We start from the raw sequence: 23,520 nt of genomic DNA, 5'->3' as shown, positions 1-23,520 counted from the left end.
TCCTGGAGGCCGGAAGGCTGAAAGCAGGGTGTGGGCAGGGCCCCGCTCCCTCTGAGGGGCCCGGGGGTCCGGGTCTCCCAGCTCCCGGTGGCTGTGGTCCTAGCTGCTCCTCGGCTCGTGGCCGCATCTCTCCGCGTCTCCCTGTGTCCCCACATCACCTCCGAGTGCTTGCGTCCGCAGACTCCAGTCCTCCGCGGCCCACGCCCCAAGCTGGTAATGACCTCATTTCAGATGACATCTGCAGAGACCCTGTTTCCAAAGCAGGTTCATTCTGAGGTCCCGAGTGGGCGCGGATTTTGGAGGGTGCTCCTGAACCCCCTCCATCCCTGTATCTCGCCTGCTGCACCATCACCTGCTGGTCTCCTGGCGTCCCTTCTGCACCTTTGTAAGGAGTCCCCTTGTCATGCTGTCCTCTGGGCTGCGTGTAGCATCCGTTCCCTGCCCGGGTTTGGACCCATCCAGCCCATGCAGGCAGGTTCACTGGGGACGGGCCAAGAGACTAAGGGCCGGGCCGCTCGTGAAGAGTACGTAGACGTGATCCCTCTCAGGCTCGCTGGCCGGTGGCCTCTCAGCCCCTTCCTGTCCCTGCCCACCCGCCAGCAGGAACGGAGATGACCCAAGACCCACAGGGCACGAAGGGTGACTTCCAAGGCCGCCATCTTGGGATGCCGCCCGCGAAGGCAACACAGTCAAAGCCGTCTGCCGAATCCTGCAGCCTCCGTGCTCGCAGACCCTAGCCTTCACGCCACCGCCCCACCGCGGCCAAGCCACAACCTCGGCGAGCCCCCACTTTCTCATCTACAAAATGGGATCACGACTGCTGCCCGTAGCTCCAGAAGGGACCCACGTGAGGAAAGCACGTCGCAAGGCATAGCTACTGCACAAGACCGTGCAGTATTTTATGTGAACACAGCAAAGTACACACGTATACTCAGGGAATGTACTCCCTTACACGTATAGGGAATGTAAATCTGATTTTTTTGTATCTGTGCTTAATTTCTGTGTCCAGCCCCCAGGCTCCTAAACGGACAAAAAAAACCCACAACACTATGCCAGGAGTTTGATTTCTAAACATATTAAGTTTGAGATGCTAATTAGAGATCCGAATGGAGATGTTGAATAAGCCATTGGGTTCTGCAGGCAGGATGCTGGGAGTCGTTAGCACCTAGGTGGTTTAACTACATTATTACAGTAATGAAAGGAAGGTGTTCTAGACTGGATGTCTGGGTCCCCCCACTCCAGTTCCTAGGTTGAGACCCTAACCTGCATGTGATGGTATGACAACATGGGACTTTAGGGAGGGGACTGAGTCATGAGAGTGGAGCCCTCGTGGATGGAATTCGTGACCTTACACGAGAGACCCCGGAGCCCTCTCTCACCCCCTCTGCCACGTGAGCACACGGCGATGAGACAGGACCGATTCTCACCAGACACATCCTCTGGGGCTTCCAGCCTCCAGAAGTGTGAGAAGCTGTGTCTGTTCTTGACCCCCAGCCCATGGTATTCCCTTACCGCAGCCTGAATGGACCAAGACAGGAGATAGAAGATGCCGTGGAAACGGAAGAAGGCCAATCGCACTATTTGAAGGAGTGAGTCTCCATGCGTGGTCCCCAGATTTGGAACGTCAGCATCACCCAGGACCTTGATAGAGATGCAGAGGTGGGGGCCCCACCGGGATGTGAGACTCTGGGGGTGGGTCCAACAGTCTGTGTGTTGACCCACCCTCTTGACGCTCAAGTTTGAGAACCTGCTTGGCTACTTTCTCAGACAACAGTCGCATTGGACGCCAATGTGACCAGCAGATGGCTTTACTCTCCCCGTGGAAAGTGGTCCCCAAGTGGCTCCCAACGGAAAGGTGGCATCACCGGGAAGTTGCCAAGGCCCAAATGACAACAGAAGATGCCAACTGACCATGTGCTGCTCAACCAGACCCATGCTGGCCCCTCCGGGTGCCAAGAGCAGACATCAGTGGCCGGTTCAGTGGCCATGATGTGTTCAAACTGGATACTTTAAAGGTCAGAGTGAGCGGAGGCCAGCAGGCAGCTTTCTCAGCGGGAGGCCCGTCCACCATGAAAGATGAAAAAGAGTGTCAAACGAAGCCAAGGGACTGAAAAGATTCCTTTGGGTTTTCGGTTCCTTTTTTTTTTTTTTGGCAGCTAAGCTGGCTCATTTTGCGATATTGTGGTTCTCACTTGTAGCCACTTATGAGATGATGAATGCATCCCGAGACTTCCCCAGACATTTATGACACCTGCAGGATTAGCAGTGACAATGGCTCTATCATGCACCGCGACTCGATACCCTTGGCATTCCTCTTAATTATTTATATATTCTGGAGCAGCCGCGTTCCCTCCCACCAGAGCTCAGGAAGGTAATAAATGAGGAAAGTCAATGGTCTGTAAATTACAACATTGATTAAAGAAGTGATTACTGATATAACTCTTGCTTGGCTATTATGCTAATGGCTGCCCGGATCCAGGACGGTGTTTACATGCTAATGGCGAGTCTGGGACGGCAACTGAAATTGGTTTCCACCCTTAATCAGTAGGTAAACATTTTTAAACCACTCTTGACCATGAGTGAGAAGACCCATCCGTGTGTTTCCTTCCCAGCTGCTCCTGCCACTGTCCCCAGCAGATGGAGGAAACTCTCTCAGCCCAGCCCTCACCAGCTGCCCTTCCAAACAGAAGTGAGAGCTGGGGATGAAAATTGGGCCCAGGGTAGCCATCCGTAGTTCCCAGAGGTTGGGGAAAGAGGGGTGATCGTGCAAGTTCATTGCTCAGCAGCGATGTGATTTAACTGGGTCCACAGACCCCCCCCCCCCCCCCCCCCCCCCCCGCCGAAGGAGACGCTGCTTTTTCTAGAGTGCACAGTCCCGACAGGAGACAGATAAGCAAATTGGCAATTACAGCTTAGTATGTTAAGTGCTATGTGAGGAGTCCATGTGTGACTTCATTAACTCTGGAATGTTATGCAAAACTGTAGGTATATGCATTTCCATGGCAAGAGTGAGCTTGACTTGTGTTCTCAAAGGAGTCAGTGACCCCAAAAAAGTTAGGAAACACTGCTTGAGACCTTTCTGGAAGCTTTCAAGTAAACTTCTTGTGTTTCCACTGCTTTTGGCTCCATTGTATCTCATTCTCCGACCACATCTCCCCTCACCCTAAGATCCTTCTTTGGTTGTCTTGAAGCAGGCATCCCCATGAAGAAAGGGTTCAGTTCATTCATCCACCCAGCTTTCCATCAACCCATCCATCTATCCATCCACCTGAATATATGTATACATACACACACACACATCCATTCATCCACCCACCTATCCATCCATCCATCCATCCATCCATCCATTCATAATTCATCCATCCATTCATCCACCCACCTATCCATCCATCCATCCATTCATAATTCATCCATCCATTCGTCCACCCACCTATCCATCCATCCATCCATCCATTCATCCATTCATAATTCATCCATCCATTCATCCACCCACCTATCCATCCATCCATCTATCCATCCATCCATCCATCCATAATTCATCCATACATTCATCCACCCACCTATCCATCCATCCATCCATCCATTCATAATTCATCCATCCATTCATCCACCCACCTATCCATCCATCTATCCATCCATCCATCCATCCATCCATAATTCATCCATCCATTCATCCACCCACCTATCCATCCATCCATCCATCCATCCATTCATAATTCATCCATCCATTCATCTACCCACCTATCCATCCATCCATCCATCCATCCATCCATTCATAATTCATCCATCCATTCATCCACCCACCTATCCATCCATCCATCCATCCATTCATAATTCATCCATCCATTCATCCACCCACCTATCCATCCATCCATCCATCTATCCATCCATCCATCCATCCATTCATAATTCATCCATCCATTTATCTACCCACCTATCCATCCATCCATCCATCCATCCATCCATCCATTCATCCACCCACCTATCCATCCATTCGCCCATCCATCCATTCATACACCAACCAAATGCACATACATACATTGGTCCTTTCAGTGTCCACTCTGCCAAGTTCCTCCTTGAGCATCTGGTGTGAAGAACCAAGACATCAAAGATTTAAAAAAGATGTACTTCTTTCCTTCAAGTATCTCACGGTTTGGTGGTTGATCTGGACACGTGGGGCCAGTATAAATCATATCTTATAAACTTGAATATGCAAGACAGCCATGTCATTTCTTAAAAACCCAACTTGATTTCTATTCTCAATTTTCAATTCATTAAGGGCTACAGAACATAGTCCCAGACTAATTTCCCGGAGATGTGACTGTTATTGCCCAGGTCTTGGGAGAGGGGGCTTCTAGTCTTCACGTGTCCTGCTTACAGTCCCTAGGGGCATCCAATGTCAGAGTTACCTAGGATACGGTCCCTCCCCTGTCCATGGCACTTCTCCAGCCCACTTCAGGGAACACCACAAGCATCTCCCTGCTGTTTCTTCCCCGCCCCCCACCCCCGAGCGTCCATGGGGCTGTATATAGATTCATCTCCCTAAGGGTTTAGACTTTGGAACACACTGCCTTAATGCTTGCAGACTTTTATTTTATTTTCTATGTGTTTATTTTGCTTTGTGCTCTATCTTGTCTCTCTCCTGAGGCAATGATGTGGTAGGAACTGGAAAAGCAAGGGAAGGACTACACGGGGAGGGAACATACCTTGAAATGGCAATGCTGCCATTCACAGGATAAGCAATTATGATACAAATGCATAAACCATCCCAGGGGGTCGGGGAGGTGCCTGGCCAGGCCAGTAGGGAAGGAAGGGCGGGCCAAGGAAGCCCCGCATGCAAGCATGCAAAGGCCTGGGGGTCTCAGAGACTGTTGGGGCTGTGATGGGGGGGGGGGAGAGTGAGTCAAGCTGGAGAGGAAGGCAGTACAAACCCTGCAGCTCTGGGGGGCTGGTTGGGGTCACATGTGGGTATGGCTCATTTTATGAGCAGACATCACCTCTGGGCCCCACTCAGAGTTCGGTCTCAACTGCAGATCTGTGCAGGTTCCAGCTCACGTGGGGGTGGTACCACCTTCCGCCTCGAGCTCCTACTGTTTTCTATCCCGGGGCCTTCTCAGACGCCATGCACCTGTGTCTCAGCCTGGACGTGCAGGGCAGTTAACACACGGGCAGTGAGAGAGAGGAGCTGGGAGATAACGTTCCTGCCTCTTATCCTTCAGGTGGGCAATTTTGTAGGCTTACACGAGGTTCCAGAGAAACTGATCCACAGCAAAAAAAAGTAAAAATGCGCCTTCCTATTGACTCTTTCTCTTTCTCTGTCTCCCTCACTCTGCTCGCTGGCCCCCACTGGGGGCCATCTCCCAAGTAAACCGAATGCACTGAATCCTTGTCTCAGGCACCGCATTGGGAGGAACCTAAATTAAGCATGTATGCTGTGTGAAAAAAAAAAAAAGACACATGGAAGAAGAGTGGTCTCCAGGGTGACTTTTCCATCCCCTTTCTGTCTTCGCAGGTATCTGACGGCTGTGATTACGTCTTTGTCAACGGCAAAGAGATAAAGGGCAAGGTGGACGCGGTGGTGAACTTCACCTACCAGCACCTGAGTGCCCCCCTGCACATCACCGTGTGGGTGCCCCGACTGCCCCTGCAGATCGAGGTCTCTGACACCGAGCTGAGCCAGATTAAAGGCTGGAGGGTCCCCATTGTGGCCAGTAAGAGGTGAGCCCAGGATGCAGAGATTAACCAGAGGCGTGATAACAATGGTTTTATTTACTGACCACACCACCGACGGAGCCAGTACAGGGCCCGGCACGCGGTAGACGCCGGTAAAATGCTGTGATTACATTTTCTCCAGTCCACCTGAGGCTCAGGATAACCAGCCGGGAAGGAGGCTGGGAAGCGGCAGGATCCGTATCACCCCCAGGCCGCGTGCACTCTACACTTGGACCTCTCCCAGACCCTCCTGAAACAGGCTCCCCCAGAATGAAGCGACAGAAATGATAGATCTTTCTAGCCCCTCAGCACCCTGGGGGAATCTGAATTGGGGGTTATTTTCTCTAAGCGAAAGTGACTCCTTTTTCTGTGCTTTGTGAATATCCAGAAGCTTGATAAGCTCTGTGTGCATCGAATTATTGCGTAACATTTCATTGCATGTATATTGGACTATGGTGTTACTGTTTGCTCTTTAAAAAAAAAGGCTCTTTGTTCTATGTGACTCTGGATTGTCATACGTAGGAGCTGGGGTGACCCATCCTGAATGCTCAGGGCTGTTTTCCAGAATCTTCCAGGCACCTGGTCCTCATGTTAAGGGGCAAGGAGTGCTTGAGCGAACATATGCTCAGCACGAGCCCCTTGGGCCCGTAAGAGGCAACATCCCTCTCTGCAGGGAGAACTTGAAAGAATCTTCCCCAACTGCAGAGGGCGGTGGTGAATCCGGGCAATCCTTCAGACTGTTTAGTGGTCATGAGTGACCTAGAGAATGAGAGTGCCCGTGCCCCTGGGGAGGGCAGACCTGAGCCTAGCCGCCACTTTCTAGCTCTGTGAGCTTGGGCAGGGTCCCTAACCTCCCTCCCCAGAACATAAGAATAATAACACTCGTGTCATGAGATTAAGAGTCCATACGTGGGGAGCCTAGAAGGTCACATCTCAAGAGAGTAATACAGCTCTGCCCAATAGAACCTGCTGCCGTGGCGGAATGTTCTAGAACCACGCTATCCAATATGGCGGCCGCTAGCACATGTGGTTAGGGAGCGCTTGGTATATATAGCTAGTGTGCCTCAGAAATTTACATTTTTGATTCATCTCATTATTCATTTAAATTGAAGGGTAAGTGGGCACACATAGCTACCAGCTACTCATTTACTGGACAGTGTAGACTTCGTAAATATTAGCCCGTAAGCCGTTTGTCAATAAATGCCTTCAGGAGAGGGATGTCCGACCCTCTGTGCTGCCTGTGATGGAAACAGCACTCCCGTGGGGTCCTGAGGCCCCCGCCTGGGATGTTGTCCCATGGAGGCTGGGGCGGGCACCTGCCTGTCTGGCCTGTGCCTCCAGAGCGTCTGAATCCAGTCCTGGGACCTGAGAGCTTCTCGTTCCCCCAAGGCCCACGCGGGAGAGCGAGGATGAAGACGACGAGGAGCGGCGGGGCCGGGGCTGTGCCCTGAAGTACCAGCATGCCACGGTGCGGGTCCTCACCCAGTTCGTGGCCGAGGGCGCCGGCCCGTGGGGCCAGCCCAGCCACCTGCTCAGCCCCGACTGGCAGGTGGACATCACCCACCTGGTCGCAGACTTCATGAATCTGGAGGAACCTCACGTGGCCACACTGCAGGACAGCAGGGTCCTGGTCGGGCGGGAGGTCGGGATGACCACCATCCAGGTAGGAAGCCAGAGCTGGGCATTTCTGCCCTGAGCACCGTGCCGGGCTCTGGGGGAGGCTCCCAAGAAGGGTGGGTCATTGTGCCCAATTCCTGGCCCCCAGGATGGCATCCCCGGGACCACAGAAGCTGAGCTAGGACCAGCACGGGGGGGGGGGGCAGTCTCCTCACGAGCACAGCTGGGAAGGCGGTGGTCACAGCCCCTTAGCACCTCACATGTCCCTCTCCCAACTGCTGTGTGCTCCGTTCCCAACACCTGCCAGCCCTCCCCGTCCTGCCCCTGTCTGCCAACCCTTCATCCCGCTGTCCACACCTGACATCTCCTACACCTCTCAGAAGCCTCCTCCCCTCCCCTGCATGCTGCTCACGCTCGTGGCCGGGGGAAGGTGCCTCCCGCCTTCCCATAAAGCATTTAGTCATTCTGCCATGGATCCATCCAGCAAACCTCTCTTCGAAGTCCTACTACCCTTTTTGTTCAAGGAAACACATATGACAGGGAGTGGTGGGCCTTTTCCCAAATCCCTCAACTTCTACCTTCCTGACTGTACTTTGTGGGGGGGGGGGAGAGGAGACTATAATTCAGTTCCCCCACAGTTACTTCCATAGTTCATTTAGAATGTGATTCAGGTTGCACAAAGTCAACTCGTGTGCAACTCTTCCTGAGCCTCGTCAGCAGGATTGATTGCCATGCACAGGTAACCAAGTTGTGCAGGGTACAAGAGTCCCTCATCTCAATAGGAGGGGTCCTTTCCCTTTAAAAACAGAATGGATTTTAACATTTGTTGTCCTCTCCCCACAGAGCTAAAGTGTCGTGGGGAAGGGTGACTTTATCTGATTCTTGCAAAGGCCTGGCGTGGGCTGGTGTATCTCTAGGGAAGAAGGTGGGAGGCTCCTTCACCCCGTACTCTGGACCCAGGCCTGGGGCAAGAAGGAAGTGTTGCCGGGGAAGCTCCCAGCATCTGGGAATCTTCTGTCCTGTCCATCCCACAGGTATTGTCCCCGCTGTCAGACTCCATCCTGGCAGAGAAAACGGTCACCGTGTTAGATGACAAAGTGTCAGTGACGGACTTGGCCATCCAGCTGGTGGCTGGGCTGTCCGTCACCCTCCACCCGAGCACGGAGGACAGCAAGGCCATCACGGCTGTGGCCACAGCTCAGGAGCTGCTTCGGACTCCCAAGCAGGTAGGGATGGTTCTAGAAGCCGGAGTTCAAGAGGAGCAGGGCGCTTGCCGTGCCTGACTCCGCGAACGGGGCGGGGGGAGGGAGGAACGGAGCAGAGTCGCTGAACCACAGTCCAGAATGCAGTGATGGGGAGGCTGTGAAAAGCCACAGGGCTACGTCATTCCGGTCGTGGGCTCTGTGATGAACCAGACAGGTGATGCCCAGTGCGCAAGTCTGGTTCCACAGCCTTGGTGGTTTACAACAAGGCCCGCTTATTAGCTCAGCTCGGTGCGTCGGGGGCCGGGGCGGGCTCAGCTGGGTTCCAGGCTCAGGGCACCACAGGCCGACAGCAGAGTGAGCCGGCGGGGCCCTTCTTGGCGTGTCCTGGGGAATAATCGGCCTCCACACTCGTTCCTGTCTCTGCACTTCTGTGGCAGGTGTCTGTGTCTTTGGTGGCTGTTCCCCGGGGACCCCTCTCGGCTCCCTAAGGCCACCCGTGTGTTCCTTGTCACTTCCCACACCCCCACTGTCTTCAAAACCAGCAACATGCATGGAGTCCTTTTATGCCTTAGACCTCTAACCTCCCCTCTGCTGCCTGCTAGAGAAACCTCTCTGCTGTGAAAGGCTCACGTGTCTACACCGGGCTCAGCCAGATAATCCAGGCCGGTCTCCCTATCTCAAGGTCAGCTGCGCCACACAGCACAGCATCATCACAGGAGTGGCATCTCATTATGTTCCCGGGTTCCAAAGATCAGGGCGGGTCATTCCAGAAAGTGTGCGGCCGCTAGCTGACTTTGCCCCAGGGTGTCGGCAGGAGGGTCCTGGAATACGTTCACATCCAAGTCAGGCCCCCATTGATGGCTTCTCTCCTGGGGGCGAGGTGTTTTCTACTCTCTAAGGAGCAAATTGAGGGGAGCGGAGCAAAGTGGGGAGACAAGGCAGAGAACATGGAGCTATTTGCTGAGAATGGGTAATTAATTAGGGCATGATTGGCCTCGCAACCTTCCTGGCTTGGGGGCAGGGGCCCCGACCCCCATCCAGTGTGTCCCATCTGTCTTCATTGGCTGATGGTAATTGGAGGTCCCCGCACGGACTCCGGGGGATTTATGGATGCAGTTCATTTGATTTGCAGACATGACTCTGGAAAGGATGGAGCTTTAAATCATTCCTGGGCCTGTGTTGTTTTAAGTCATTCAGAATTTCTCATCTTTGGGGAAATGCACTGGCCTCTCCTGGGCACGTCCTGGGGTCCAACCTCACTGGAACCAGCTAATCACCTGACTTAACCCTCAATCACACAGCAGCACCGACTCAGATGGGTTTCGGCAAGCCCGCAGGGTTCTGAAGGCTTCATCCAGACTGTCTGCCACTCAGGGGGCTGGTTTTAGGTGAAGTTCTTTCCCCGTCTAGAGTGTGTGAAGAAAAATTAGTTCAGGATGGAAAGTCAACCAAGATGAACTCACAGACCGTGTGAACAGTGTGTTTATCCCAACCCTCGGCGTGTGGAAGGCCGGCACCTTGTTCTTGATATTTCCGCCCTGAAATGCAACGTGGGAAAGATTTTTACACCCGTCAGTACGAGGGCAATCGTATATACTTTGCCTGTGCCTCATCTGTTCGGAGGAAAGCCAGGACAGAAGGGTGAAACGGGAAATCCCCTGGCCTTAATGCATTCGATTTACCAATTAGAAGGGGGGTCTGTCGGATTGTGGGACTGGCCATTGATGCGGACAGAGGGGACAAGGGTGGGAAGCAAAACTCCTGAGCCATATCGCCTGCCTTAGTGTCGATCGCCCAGAAGCTGAGCCTGCCATGAGGATTCGCGATCGAGTGTTTAATTTGAGTGCTGGAGGGAGCCCCAATACGGGAGTCGGGAAGGGCTACAAGGGATAGAAGATAGTCAGCAGAACGCGCTCCCCACCCGCGGCCGCCGCCGTGGACTACTGGAGCCCGAGTCTTCTGGGGAAACCACCAGCCAGTGTTGACCAGGGGCCAGGGAGCTGGGCTGTATGTCACATCTCCTATCAGTCATTGTTGAGGGCTGCTTTGGGGGGGTGTTAATTCCTTGGCACTTCTGGCTACAGACATGGCCACGTGGCTTCCAGAGGTCGGAGAACTCCCTCAGACAAAACGGTCTTGCGAACTGACCGCTGAGCGGGCAGATACCGAGAGGGGGAGTGGGCAGGTGCCACCAGTGACCGCCATGCCGTCCTGAGATTTCGGGCGCTCGTCTCAAGCCGCGGGTGTTGGCCTGGGCTTCCAGTTAGTGGAGACAGAGCCCAGACCCAGGCTGGCTCCAAGCAGACATCGGTATTTATCAGTTCATGCCTGGGGATTTGTCTTCAGGCCAAGCTAGATCCAGCTGTCCTGAATGCTAGAGAATATTCCAGCCACTCGTTCCGTGGATCCTGATGTCCCCGTCTGCCTTCTCCACATTCGTTCCGTCTGGAACGTCTCACCAAAAACTGTCGGTGGCTCTCGTACTGTCCTTGCTTTCTTTCCTCTTGCCTTTTTTGGTGTGTTCCGTCTCTTTTGATCCCTGTGATTGTGATTTGGGTAAATTCCTTGGCTCTGACGCCCTGGACACAGACTCTCTTCCCCCCTACGTGTCTAATCTGCTTTGCAAACTAGCCGTTGGGTAATTTCAGCTGGAGCATTCTTTCACGAAGTCCTCTCCACGCCTCCCTGTTTTTTGTTTTTGTTTTTTTTTTTTCCCCCTCAGCCTTCCTCTCAACGTGGTGTCTACTGCGTTCCTTGTCCCTTGAACCGTTTTATTTCATGGGCCATTTTGTCGTTGCTGCTGGTTTACTTTATTTCGGTTGTTCCATTATCCAAAACCCTTGCCCTGCTGATCGACCTGCGTTTTTTATGATTCCCTCTCACGGTAGAGCCCTCCCTCCTCGTGACTGTAATTTTTTTTTTTTTTTTTTTTTTTTTTTTTTTTAATCAGAAGCGCCTCAGGCTGTGGCTTCTTCCCTTCGCTCACTCCCAACAGGAAATCCTTGCAGGCCTGCATTTGCACGGGCCCAGCCCCAAGCGCGTCTTCCTGTCGGCGGCAGGGCATCATATAGGTCGTGCACCTTCAGACCCCACACCCAGGTGTGGGGACGCGGTGGGCTTTTGATTCCCAGGGGGCACATTTTCCGGGCAGTGCTCAGAACACAAGCAGGCATCGTGGCTGTTTCTGGCCCGGTTGGGTAGGACTTTCTCATCGCCCCCCGCCCGGTCTCGATAGCCCTGCTTTTACGCAAGGGGTCCCATCCCCAGCGGACAGTCCCTAGGTGGGCATGAGCATCCCTGCCACTGGCTGGCAGGCCTTCTGAGCAGCTCTGACACCCGTCCCCCCTCCAGCCCACCTCGGTAACAGCTCTCTGTATGGACCCCTCTGGTACGCGTTCCCTCTTCCTTTCTGGTGCCTGGGAATTTTCATGCTGTTTTGTATATTCCCACCCGGCTTTTAAGTGGTTGATCCTCAGCCAGTCTACTTTGTGGTTGGAACACACTCTTCAGAGACTCTCTCTCTCCATTTCTTAACTCTTCTTCCCCCTGCGTGGCCCTCCTGTTCCAGCGGAGCCCCCCTAAGCGGCTACAAGACGGCCACTATCGCCGCAGACTTGCACCCCAACTGAGCAGCCCCGGGGGCTGCAAGCTTCCCATCTCTGGTTCCCGCCGAAGCCCAGGGATCCCCTCCTATTGGCTGCTTTCCATCCTGAGCCCCTTCCTGAGCCAATCCCTGTGAACGAGGTGGTGGGATGCTCCGATTGGCCAGAGCTGGGTCACATGCCTGTCAGGGGCGGGGCCAGCCCCACCCCCATCCCGCCCCTGCCCCGTCTGCCCCGAGTGTGCTCGCGCCCTGAGCGGGGAGGACTCGGTTCTCCAAAGGGAAGCTGGTGTTCCAGTCCCAGGTGGAAAAGAGGGCTAGAAAGTATCCAGGCCAAGCAGACGTCCATCTCAGACCCCGGGGTGGAGGGGTTCACACTCTCAGCTGGGGAAAGCGGATTGTTTGGGAAAAAAAAAAGGGGGGGGGGGGCCAGGACAAATAGTGCATCCACGTGTTTAACTCACAGCTCATGTCAAATTCTCGGCCCTCGGTTGTCATGCCCAGAAGCCAGGACCAGAGAGGACACAGGATCCTTCACCCGTAACAGACCCCTGGGGTGGCGTTAACTCTTCCCTCCCCGGCTCTGCTCCTTGATTCTCCTCCAGCACTTGCGGCAGACTGGCCCAGGAAGGTCAGCCCCGCCTCGGTGGTGGCCGGGGCCTGCCCCTCTCCTCCTGGCCTCCCCGCCCCACCCCCAGCTCCCCGACACAGGCAAGCACACCCCCACCTGTGCACACGACCTGTCCCCGCGTGCCACCACTCACAGCCCCGTGTGTTTTTCTCCGTCCGGCTCCGGGCGCCCTCTCCGAGGCTCCGCCGTGTCTGGCATGGGCTTCTAACCCATGTCCCTAAATGCCTGGTCTTAGAAAACGCGGAAGAATTCCAGACACATCAAAATTATCGTGGTGAGTGGCCGTGGTGGTGGGACTCCGGACGGACCTCCGGGCTCAAACCCCCCATTTTGCCACTTCCCTGAGCCCGCCATGCTGTCCATGATCCCGCCTCCTCACCTGCAGCAGGAGAAGAGGTGACAGTAAGAGTAATAGAGTGATAGTAAGAGTGATACCTCGGGTATCACTGTGAGGGGAAAGTGAGTCCGTCCTCGGAGGACACAACAGTGGCGGGTTCCCAGGACGCACAGCCGCCACTGCCACTGTGGTGGCTGGAACATCAGTGTGCCAAGGACGGCCCCCCGGCCCAGCTCCCAGCTCCTGGGAACGCGTCACCTTGTGCGGCCAGACAGACTTTGCAGGTGTGAGTGGGGATCCCGAGGTAGGGAGATTACCATGGGCCACCCAGACATCTCAAGGCTGGACCCTCCTCAGAGGAGGTGGGAGCATCAGAGCCAGTTGTAGGGAACCTGCAGACTCCACGTGGAGTCTGCGAGTAAAGCCGTGGGGCCATCTCCGCGAGGCTTCCTGGTGGCCCTCCCCAGCAAGGGTTAGGCTGGAGCTGTCCCTGCATCTGTGTTCTTATTCAACTTACAGCGATTTTCTGGTCCTGATGTAAAACCTGAATGTTTTCTCCCCAGATTCATCGGCCACCGGGTCTGGATTTGAGTCCAGCTCCTGATTCCTTCGGGTTCTGTTCTAGGCCGGCGGGCAGGTTCCTAAGAGGAGAAGCATCCGCAGGCCTCACGCTGCGGCCTCCTAACAGCCTCTCTCCTTGCAGGAAGCCGTGGTCAGCACGTGGCTTCAGCTCAGCGACGGCTCGGTGACGCCCCTCGACATCTACGACACCAGGGACTTCAGCCTGACCGCCACCTCCCTGGACGAGGCCGTCGTGTCCGTCCCCCAGGCCCGCTCTCCCAGGTGGCCGGTTGTGATGGCCGAGGGGGAAGGCCAGGGGCCGCTGGTCCGAGTGGACATGACCATCGCAGAGGCCTGCCAGAAGTCCAAGCGCAAGAGCGTCCTGGCCGTGGGCGTGGGCAGCGTCAGGGTCAAGTTTGGCCAGAACGACGCCGACTCCGGTCCCGGCGGGGGCGGCGACGAGGGCGAGATCAAGAACCACGCCAGTGACCGCCGGCAGAAGGTTCAGGAGCCCGAGGGGCCCCCGCCCGGCGGCTCCTCCGTGGAGCGCGAGGAAGGCGCCCCCCGCAGAGGCGGCACGACGGCCCGGCCGCTGCTGGACAACAGGGTGGTGAAGAGCAGCCGGCCGGACGCGGGCAGGCCGTCCGGAGAGGGCCAGCTGCAGAACATCCCCCTGGACTTCACCAACTTCCCGGCCCGGGTGGACCTGCCCCGCGCGGGGGGCGGGCTGGGGGCCAGCGACCTGCTGCAGACCGCGAGGGGCCTGAGCGACCTGGAGATCGGCATGTATGCCCTGCTGGGCGTCTTCTGCCTGGCCATCCTCGTCTTCCTCATCAACTGCGCCACGTTCGCCCTCAAGTACCGGCACAAGGAGGTGCCCCCGGAAGGCCAGGCCTCCGTCGCCCACTCGCACGACTGGGTGTGGCTGGGCAACGAGGCCGAGCTCCTGGAGCACGCGGGCGAGGGGTCCCCGCCGCAGGACGAGCACACGACCGTCCTGGACCGCGGGCCGGGCGGCAGCGAGGAGAGCAGCTGTCTGTTGCTCAACGGCGGAGCCCGGCAGCACGCGCAGGGCCGGGGGCACGGGCCGGACTCGGGGGGCAGGCAGGCCAGGGACCCGAAGCCCGAGCCCCTGCACTCGCCCACCTCCAAGAGGAAGAAGGTGAAGTTCACCACCTTCACCACCATCCCGCCAGACAACGGCTGCCCCGGCGTGAACTCCATCCTCGGTGGCGGGGGCGAGGACATCAAGTGGGTATGCCAGGACGTGGCCGCGGGCGCCCCCGAGGAGCTCAGAAACTACCTGGAGAAGTTCAAGGAACAGGCGTAGGCCCCTCCGGCCGGCGGCTCTGCACCCCGCCCCTCGCGGGGCTCGGAGTGGGTCTGGCTCTGGCGTCGGGTGGGATCCAGGAGGGCCCGGCGTGGAGCGGGGGACGCACCCCCGCCGTCAGGCTGTGCGAGGCCCGGAGCCTCCGCGAGGGGCCGCGTGTCTTTTGTAGCAAGGATTCTGTACCAGTCGATGATGGCGGAGTTTCGAGGGTCAGCGGAGCCAGCTCTGGGTGGGTCGCTGACCGAGACCCTGAACCGCACAAGGGCCACGTTAGGAAGGTGATTTTACGAGTTGAAACATAACCCAGACAAGCTACCAAAAATTATTTGTTAAAAAAATGCAAAAAGACAAATAAAAAGACAGAAGGAATCATCTCTTTATTTATATTTCTAATAAAGTAGCAAAATCTACAACGAGGTCCTGCTAAGGCCCCATTTCTGTTTTAGTTCAGTGTCCCCCCCCCCCTTCCGAGGACGGCCGTCTCTGGGAAGAGACCATCCCAGCCCTGGGTGCCCTGGGATGATGAATCTGAGGGTTTTCGATCTTTCCTGGATAACCTTCTCTTCTCCCACGTTTCCTTCCCTCCTTCCAACAAGTTTTCTGTGTCCCATGCTGCCATCTGATTTGTATTTAATGTTTATTTCCAAGGACCAAATGGTATATTTTTCCTGATTTAAACATACGTTATATTCGTACACATTAGGTGAATTCTTAGAAATAGTCTCCATTTATCCATCTTTTAAGTAGTAAGTCTGATGCTCTCCTGTACTCCTCCAGCCTTGTTGATATTTGCTGGGGTTTAAAAATCAAAGGGTTGGGGAGGCGTCCCCTGGATCTTGACCTTGCCCTCCACCACACCCACCCCCCAGGCCACAGCCTGTGGGCGGAACGCTGCCCGAGGCCGTTCCGAGGGGACCCAGCCAGCCGCGCGGAGCTCACAGAGCCCAGCACCCAGTGGCTCCCCACTCAGGGGAGGTCTGGTCAGATCCACGAGGGAGAGATCGCACCCAAGAGAAGTCTGTGCCTCCTCGTGCGGGACATCTGTCACGAGACCCGCTGACGCTGAGAAACGAGCCAGGATAAAAACTCTGGGAGGGTTTTTGAGTCGTCCCTCTGACTCTGTTGGGCGGAACATGCCAGCGTGGACCGAGACGATAAAAATCTGTGTTAGATGGTCAGCCAACTGTGGTTTTTAACAGCCTGATTGTGTAAGCAGCACATTGGCAAAGACGCGTTGATCCAAAGTCAACTCTGTGTGTGGCCGAGAGAGCACCGTGTCCTGGATGAGCCCCTCGGTGACTGCCAGGCCCCGGGGCCTGCTCTGGGCAGGCACCGCTCACCCGTGAGGCTCGTTGTTTTTATTTTTTTAATTACTAAAATCAGTAGCTAAGAAAGGGTCCTTGGAGCCTCGTGACCTTTTCAAAAGGCTATTTCTAGCACATATTACAGACGGAAGGGAGATATTTATTTATACCTGTGATGCCCGTTGTCATTAAAATGCTTTCCATGCCTGGACAAGTCAGTACCTTGTGGGGTGTTTCTTTTTTCAGTTAACTCCTAGTTCCTCTCCCGCCGAATGTACAACTTGCTGAAGAAACCACCTGTCCGCTGGGCTCGAGGGAAGACAGCACATACGTGGGTCCCGTGACTGCTGCAGAGGGCTTCCCGGGACCCCCTCGTCCGCCGTCACCCCCACCAGCGGCTCTCATGCTGCGCGTGCCCACAGCCGCCAGGAGGGCTCATAAACTACTCAGGCTGCTGAGGGGGCTCCAGAAACACGCATTCCTGACAGGTTCCAGGGCAACGCGGATGGGGCGGGTCTGCGATCCACACCAGGTAGAGGAACACCTTGACACTGGGTGGAAAGGGTGGGAGCCCCATCCGGGGGGAAAGGAGTTTCTTTTATCGGGACTGTTTTTGTGGGTGGTGTTTGAGGTCTCAGTGGGACTGTGGTCGCCGTTGGTTAGCTGGGGGTAGAGAATGTTTTGGTAGAAGATAAAGTGGCGGGATTTTTTTTTTTTTTTTTAGTAACAGCTTCATTAAGACGCAATTCACGTGCCATAGACTTAACCCATTTACGGCGTACGATACAGTGGGGGGTTTTTTGTTGTTTATCCAGAGAGTTGTGCATCCATTGCCTCCCTGACTGTCGAACATTTCCATCATCCTGAAAAGAAACTCCATACCTGTTCCAATCACTTCCCATTCCTTGAAAACCCCCGGCTCCAGGAAACCACCGGACTTGCCCAGAGGTGCTGGTGTCTCTCTCCTTGTGGGAGAATTCTGACCATTCCCTGAGCAGGATCCTCCTTCTTGTGGGGAGCCAATTGGGTTAATGCGACGGTGAGGTTTCCTAATCAAGGCACCAGGAGATCTCGGTGCCCCCGCAGCACCTCTGGACAGTGCAGTGGGAAAGCACGGACTTCAAGATCTTTGGTGTCCACCCCTAAATCCAGCTACCTCCCTGGCTAGCGCATACATTTCTTTAGAAGGTGAAGGCTCCAGATAAGGGGAAGGAGGGCTGTGGTTGGCTCTATAATGCTGGGTGCTTCGTCTCCGCCCCGCGCTTGGAAAGCGATCAGACCCAGCCACGCCCCACCCGTGCGCTCCCGCAACAAGCCGCGGACGCTGGCCCTGGGCACGTAACTCACGCGGTCCACTCCGGTGAGCTGAGCTGCGCCAGTTCTGAGCCCGTGAGACAGGGAGGGCCGCCGAGGTCTTCCTCCCCGGGCAGGAGGCTCGGGGAACACCCCTGCTGTCGTTGGTGGACAGCCAAGAGGCCAGGTCGGGGTGACCGCCTGGTCCCGTTCCCCCTGGGACCGACCTGTGTTCTGAAATGGGGAGACCCTTTTTGCTTTCCAAATTAGCACAGTGTGCACCTGAAGCTCACACCATGTTGAATGTCAAGTATATTGCAATTAAGGGACGAATTAGGAAAGGAAACCTGAAAACCCGTGTCCCATGCAGCGTCTCTGGGGAGGCTGGGATTGGTCGGCCGCCCCGGGCTATGGAAGCGATGCCAGCTCCCATTAAAAGCTGGTGCTGTCCGCAGACAACACGTCAGCCCCGCCCTCCCCTGACTGGGGTTTGTGACACGGGAGCGCACGTCCCAACCTCCGACTTGGGGGCCGGAGCCCCTCCCTTCCGCGTGTGTCCAGAGGGCGAGGTCTCCCTCGTGCGTACGTACACTGAATAAACGGTACGTTAACAAACTGTGAGACCCTAAGACACATCGGATCGGGCGTCAGGATCCCCTATTCTCTTTTATTCTGAACACCGATGCCGCACCCACCCTCCAAGCCCGCCCGCCTGCCTCCCTCTTGACATGTGAGCCTGTGAAGGCCCTGAACGAGTCTGCAGACCCACAACCTCTGATTTATTCCCGAGGGTGAGTGCCAGCTCCTTCTGCAAAGAAGGCCCCAGGTGAGCTGTGCAGGGACCTTCTCCTAGAAGGCACCATCTTCTTTACAATGACGTGCGTCTGAGTCTGGGGAGGGGGTCACCACAGCACTGGGGACTGTTCAGAGAGACCAGCTGTAACTCCTCCTGTTACAACGATCCAGTAGAGCGAGAGTGGCCTGTCTCCTGGTTGCTGGTCTCGTTATTCGCTTAGCAGACACCGACCGAACGCCCGCTGTGTGCCTGGCCCTGGGCAGCACGCAGAAGGTGGAATAAAGGAGACGCTTGCAGCCGGGGCGGGGAGGAGGCAGGGAAGGGGGCAGCTAGAGCCCAGAGCGGTGGGTGCAACAGCGGGCTTGGTGCGCGATGGGCGGCGTGCACCCCACTGCTCTGTTCGCGGCTGTGTGCCCCAGCCGGACCCGCACGGCCTCTCCAAACACTAATCTGCTTTTTCTCGTGTGAAATAGATACCGAATATTTGCAGGCATTAGCATGAATCTTTATTAATATTAGCAATAATGCATCGACACTATTAACATTAATGCTTTTTAACATTAGCCATAAGTACGATGATAGAGAAGAGCCACTCCATTGAACAAGTGTCAGCCAGGCCCAGGGTTGAACTTCCCTTACTCACTCCCTGGCCACCCTCCGAGGCAGGTGCGTTGGCTCCGTGTCACAGACGAGGAAGCAGGCTCTGAGCATCCTGCCCAAGGTCACGCCCAGGACGTAGCCAGACCGGGCCTCAAGCCCATGCCTGTATCCCAAAGATTGTGGTCCTAATTACTACCCTAAGGCAAGCTTTGCATAAAGTGTCTAGCATTAAAAATGGAGTAAAACTGGAGCGCCTGGGTGGCTCGGTCGGTTAAGCGTCCGACTTCGGCTCAGGTCAGGATCTCACAGTTCGTGTGTTCGAGCCCCGCATCGGGCTCAGTGCTGCAGCTCAGAGCCTGGAGCCTGCTTCAGATTCTGCGTCTCCCTCTCTCTCTGCCCCTTTACCCCGCTCATGCTCTGTCTCTCTCTCAAAAAAAACAATAATAATAAATAAATACAATGAAAATAATGTCCTCAGGGGTGCCTGGGTGGCTCAGTCACTTGAGCGTCCGACTTCGGCTCAGGTCATGATCTTGCAGTCCGTGATTCAAGCCCTGCATCGGGCTCTGTGCTGACAGCTCAGAGCCTGGAGCCTGCTTTGGATTCTGTGTCTCCCTCTCTCTCTGTCCTTCCCCTGCTCGAGCTCTATCTCTCAAAAATAAATAAGCATCTAACAAAATTTTTAATTTTTTTTTAAAAGAAAATGTACCATTACAGATGTGACTTAAATTAATTTTTTTTTTTTCATTTTAAACGCAGCGCATGAGCAAAGTGTTTGTGAAAACAACAATTTGCCTGTGCTGGTGCTTCGGCAGTGACCTTCCAGGTTTTTGCTCTCAGATTTCTTCTTTCCTCCACAGTTGAGGTCAAAGTGCAAACACTGATTTTAAGCATCATGAACAGGGACGGTTCTGTGGCCCTCGACCGAAGACGTACGGTCACGAAAGTCACGTGTGGAGGCACAGGCTGTGAGGTGCAGGCGGGGCCCCGCCAGGGGGACGGGGAGCCCCGAGACTGAAATCAAGCCCATCTTTGCTGGCCGAGAAGCTTCCGCCTGGAGGAGAGGCCGAGCCCACTCGTTTGAGCCAGAGTGCCCCCTGCTTGCCAGGCGAGACATTCGGACTGCACCTTCCGGGAGGAGGCCACGGGCCACGCTCTGCACCCAGAGGCACAAGGGGCGCTGCGGGAAGACGCGAAAGCGGTCGCAGCGAGAGCCAGCCTCGCCTTGCATGGCCCGGGGCCGGTGGGCTCCCTCAGACTGCCTGTCCCGTACAGAATAACAGCACAACCGGTGTCAAGTCCAAAAGGCAGCCGTTTCGAGGCTCCAGAGAGCCTCCCGGGCGTGGGCGTCAGAGGGCAAAGACCCCAGGGAGGTGGGGAGGCTACGGAGTGAGCCCCTGCCCGCCACCACGCTTCCTCTTGGGGGCTTAGCTCAGAGCCTGAACAAAATGGCACAGCCAGAGCTCAGAGCAGGCTCACTGGGCTGGACAGACAAAAATTACATCCAGGACTACGGAGGCAGCGTGGAGCTGTGGGCCCGGAGGCCTGAGAAAAGGGCTTGCAGGGAAGGGAGCCCGGTAAGAAGGGCACAATTTCCCCGTGAGGCCCTTGCCAGTCCCTGAACTGCACGTGAATGGGGCAGTGACGAAGAATCTAATGACACCAATGATGCGGAGGGTTAAAGGCTAAGCTGACAGTCCTCTCCCAACGGGGTTTCTGGTTAAGAGCTGCCCTGGGAGGATAGACACCCCCAGGCACGCTCACCTCCAGGCAGGTAGACATCAGGGAGTCCCCTCACAGCCAAGGGCGCTGGATGCTGGAAGGGAAGGTGTGCAGAGGGGGGCGGACGGGATGCACCCGGGGGATGTCTTCACAGAACACTGTGTCCGGTTCACCGGAACAGGTGCACAGAGGTGGACCCCAGGAAAGCCTCTGATGGGGGCACTGTGGTGGCCACGAAGCTCAGGGAAGCCACCTGCGGACACGCGGCTTGGCCCAACGCATGGGGCGCATTCCAGGTGCTAGCTGACCTCCCCGGCCCCACGCAGGCGGGGAGAGCTGGGCCTGGCCCCGCGCTAGAGCCCGGCTCACATCTGTGGAAGTCACTTTGCCCCCTCTCGGCGCTGCTGGGGACACAGGCCAAGTGCACAGGACACAGGGCAGCTGTCCAAATGGGCATTCAGGCCGAGTTCTTCTTCACTGAGGCCCAGGACAGTCAAACCTTCGACCAGATGCCGAGGTTTTCGCGTCTTGAAATGTCCAGCTGGAAGACGGCTCTGTTGGGTGGGTTTCCTAAGTGTTTGGACAGGAGGCTCGCTGACTCCTACAAGCAAACAAATAAACAAAAGGAAAACCCAAGGGCTCTGACTTAGCACTTCTTTGAGATGTAGGTGCTCATCGGAAAACTCGGAGGGAGCCAGGTTTATGAAATAGAGCAGAGGAGTAGAGGAAAGCCAGATCACACTGTTCAGTTTCTCTTTCAGGGAGAACATTAGATAATGTTTCACAGAATGAAGCAAATTGGGACATTTTTTTTCCAATTTATATTCTACTGGCCAAAAATGTCTGAAAGCCTTTTTTTTTTTTTTTTCTGTCAAAAAGGGCATTTGGGTGGAAAGAAATTACCAGACTGTGAAATTTCATTGATCTTAAAAACGTGGGTTAAGTTCGGGGTCAAGATTTACATTTTCTCTGATTTTCTCTGTCCTCCGAGTGAGGGCACGGTCGGAAGGCTGGGGCCGTTTCATCTGTGAGGACTGAGTGTGTCGTGCCTTCGGAGCACGGTGTCAGCCACGGAAAGAGAGAGCCGTCACGCTACATGTGACGGGACGGGGTTAGACGGCACAGGACGGAGACCGGGGCCCCGACAGAGGATGAAGTACATTCACCGTCCCGTCAGCTAATACGTGCAGAGACTGGCCGTGGCTGAGTCTCAAAGGCTCCCTATTGGGAATATGACCACAGACAGGAGCACCGGGGTCCCTAACCACATGGAACCCGTATTCTCACGAGGGCGGGGTGGCGGGGGGGGGGAGGCAGATAACACAAACATGAACAAAATCAACGAGATGATATCAGATTGCAACTAAATGGCACCACAAAGGACATAAGCCGATGTGGCGAAGAATAATCAGGTGCCGTTCGTGGAAAGGGACTGTTTGGCAGGTCACGACACAAGGTTATGTCTGGATAATGGTTTCCAGTTCAACGAGGGTAGGTGCAAAGGCCCTGCAGCCAGAGCCGGCCGATGTTGCCTGGAGAGCCAGACATCACCAGGGTGGCTGGAAGGCAGTGAGGGCCACGGAGACGGCAGGGGGGAAGGCGGGAAGCGCAGTGAGCAGGGGGAGGGGGAGGCCACTGCAGGCTGCAAGCCTCAGATTCCCTGAATCTGAGGCCTGGGCCTTGCCCCCGTGAGAAGAGAGCTTTGGGAAGGGCGCTGGATCACGAGGCATTTTGTGACCATCCTGGTGAAAGATTGCGGGCCTTCGCCGGAGGCGGTGGCCGGGGAGATAGAAGGAGGCGGGCATGCGTTCTGCAGAGTGGACGCAGCAGACCTTGTCAGTGCCTGCCCGCACTCCCCGACCCTCATGTTCCCAGCCCTCCTGGTGCGGCGCGACCGACCCAGACCGCGGGATTCGGAACAGCCAGGGAGCTGCCGTCCTGGTAAGCAGCCCCCCGCCAGGGCCCATCGGGAGCCAGAGGGAGGGGGTCCAAGGCGCCTTGGAGATCACGTCCGGCGTGGCCCCCTCCCGCACTGCAGACAGCTGGTGTGGGTGAGGAACGGCGCACACAAAAGGCTATCGTGTTCCCAAAAGCACTGCGGTTTCCTCTCTGGGTCACTCATCCTGCGGGACGTCAGCGGCCTCGTGGTAGGAACGCTCCGGCAACTCCCCTGCTGTGACGAGTGGGGGAGGCAGGGCCCCTGCCCCAGTCAAGCCTTCAGATGACAGAGGCCTGGCGGAACCTCCACAGCATCAGGAGACCCTCAGCCAGAGCCGCCGGCTCTCCTGTTCGCAGAGCCTTCGCCCACAGGCACCGCGAGGCCATAAACGTCTGCGTTCCAAGCCGCTGAGTGCCGGGGTGCTCCGTCATGCGGGACGTGTGCCTGGCGGGGCGGGGGGTGACTCGGAGGTGTGTTGAGCCCCATCCGGGGATACCCCGCAGCCAGTTCACCCTGGCCCACAAAATCTGATTGTGGGACGCTCTTCCCAAATCCTCACTCAGGGACATCTCACTGGTACCTGGAAACCAGGCAAGGCAGGAACGTTTTACGTCATGAAGCGTGGCAAGTACTGTGCGTGTCAGTGTCCTGGGGCTGTTGTAACAGCCTGGGTGACTTAAGACAGCAGAAATTTATCCTGTCATAAAGACAACTTACGGAATGGGAGAAGGTGTTTGCAAACGACATACCCGTTAAGGATTAGTACCTAAAATATATAAAGAGCTGATACAACTCAACATACAAAAAACCCACAAATAATCCATTTCAAAAACCGGGCAGAAGACATGAACAGACACTTCTCCAAAGAAGAC

At 55.7% G+C, this 23,520-nt stretch overlaps 2 protein-coding genes across 3 annotated transcripts in view; one reads left to right on the top strand and one right to left on the bottom strand.

Annotated features, from left to right (window-relative positions):
- Positions 1-15,141, top strand: part of TMEM132C (transmembrane protein 132C) — a 312,101-nt gene extending 296,960 nt beyond the window's left edge. For both annotated transcript variants that reach the window (XM_023241276.2, XM_019814428.2), the window contains 4 exons: positions 5,513-5,718; positions 7,102-7,375; positions 8,364-8,555; positions 13,807-15,141. In XM_023241276.2, coding sequence (XP_023097044.2) covers positions 5,513-5,718; positions 7,102-7,375; positions 8,364-8,555; positions 13,807-14,994 — 1,860 coding nt within the window. In that variant the 3' untranslated portion in view covers positions 14,995-15,141. The remainder of the gene's footprint in view (positions 1-5,512; positions 5,719-7,101; positions 7,376-8,363; positions 8,556-13,806) is intronic.
- A 4,522-nt stretch (positions 15,142-19,663) lies between these two features.
- The window catches only part of SLC15A4 (solute carrier family 15 member 4), an 83,500-nt gene continuing 79,643 nt past the window's right edge, over positions 19,664-23,520 (bottom strand). The window contains exon 8 of the mRNA XM_023241273.2: positions 19,664-21,310. Within this exon, the coding sequence (XP_023097041.2) occupies positions 21,090-21,310 (221 nt within the window). The 3' untranslated portion in view covers positions 19,664-21,089. The remainder of the gene's footprint in view (positions 21,311-23,520) is intronic.

This window comes from Felis catus, chromosome D3 (assembly GCF_018350175.1).
Source record: "Felis catus isolate Fca126 chromosome D3, F.catus_Fca126_mat1.0, whole genome shotgun sequence".
NCBI classification, from domain to species: Eukaryota; Metazoa; Chordata; class Mammalia; order Carnivora; family Felidae; genus Felis; species Felis catus.
The sequence above is the reverse complement of the archived record's forward strand: the minus strand, read 5'-3'. Positions and strand labels throughout refer to the sequence as shown.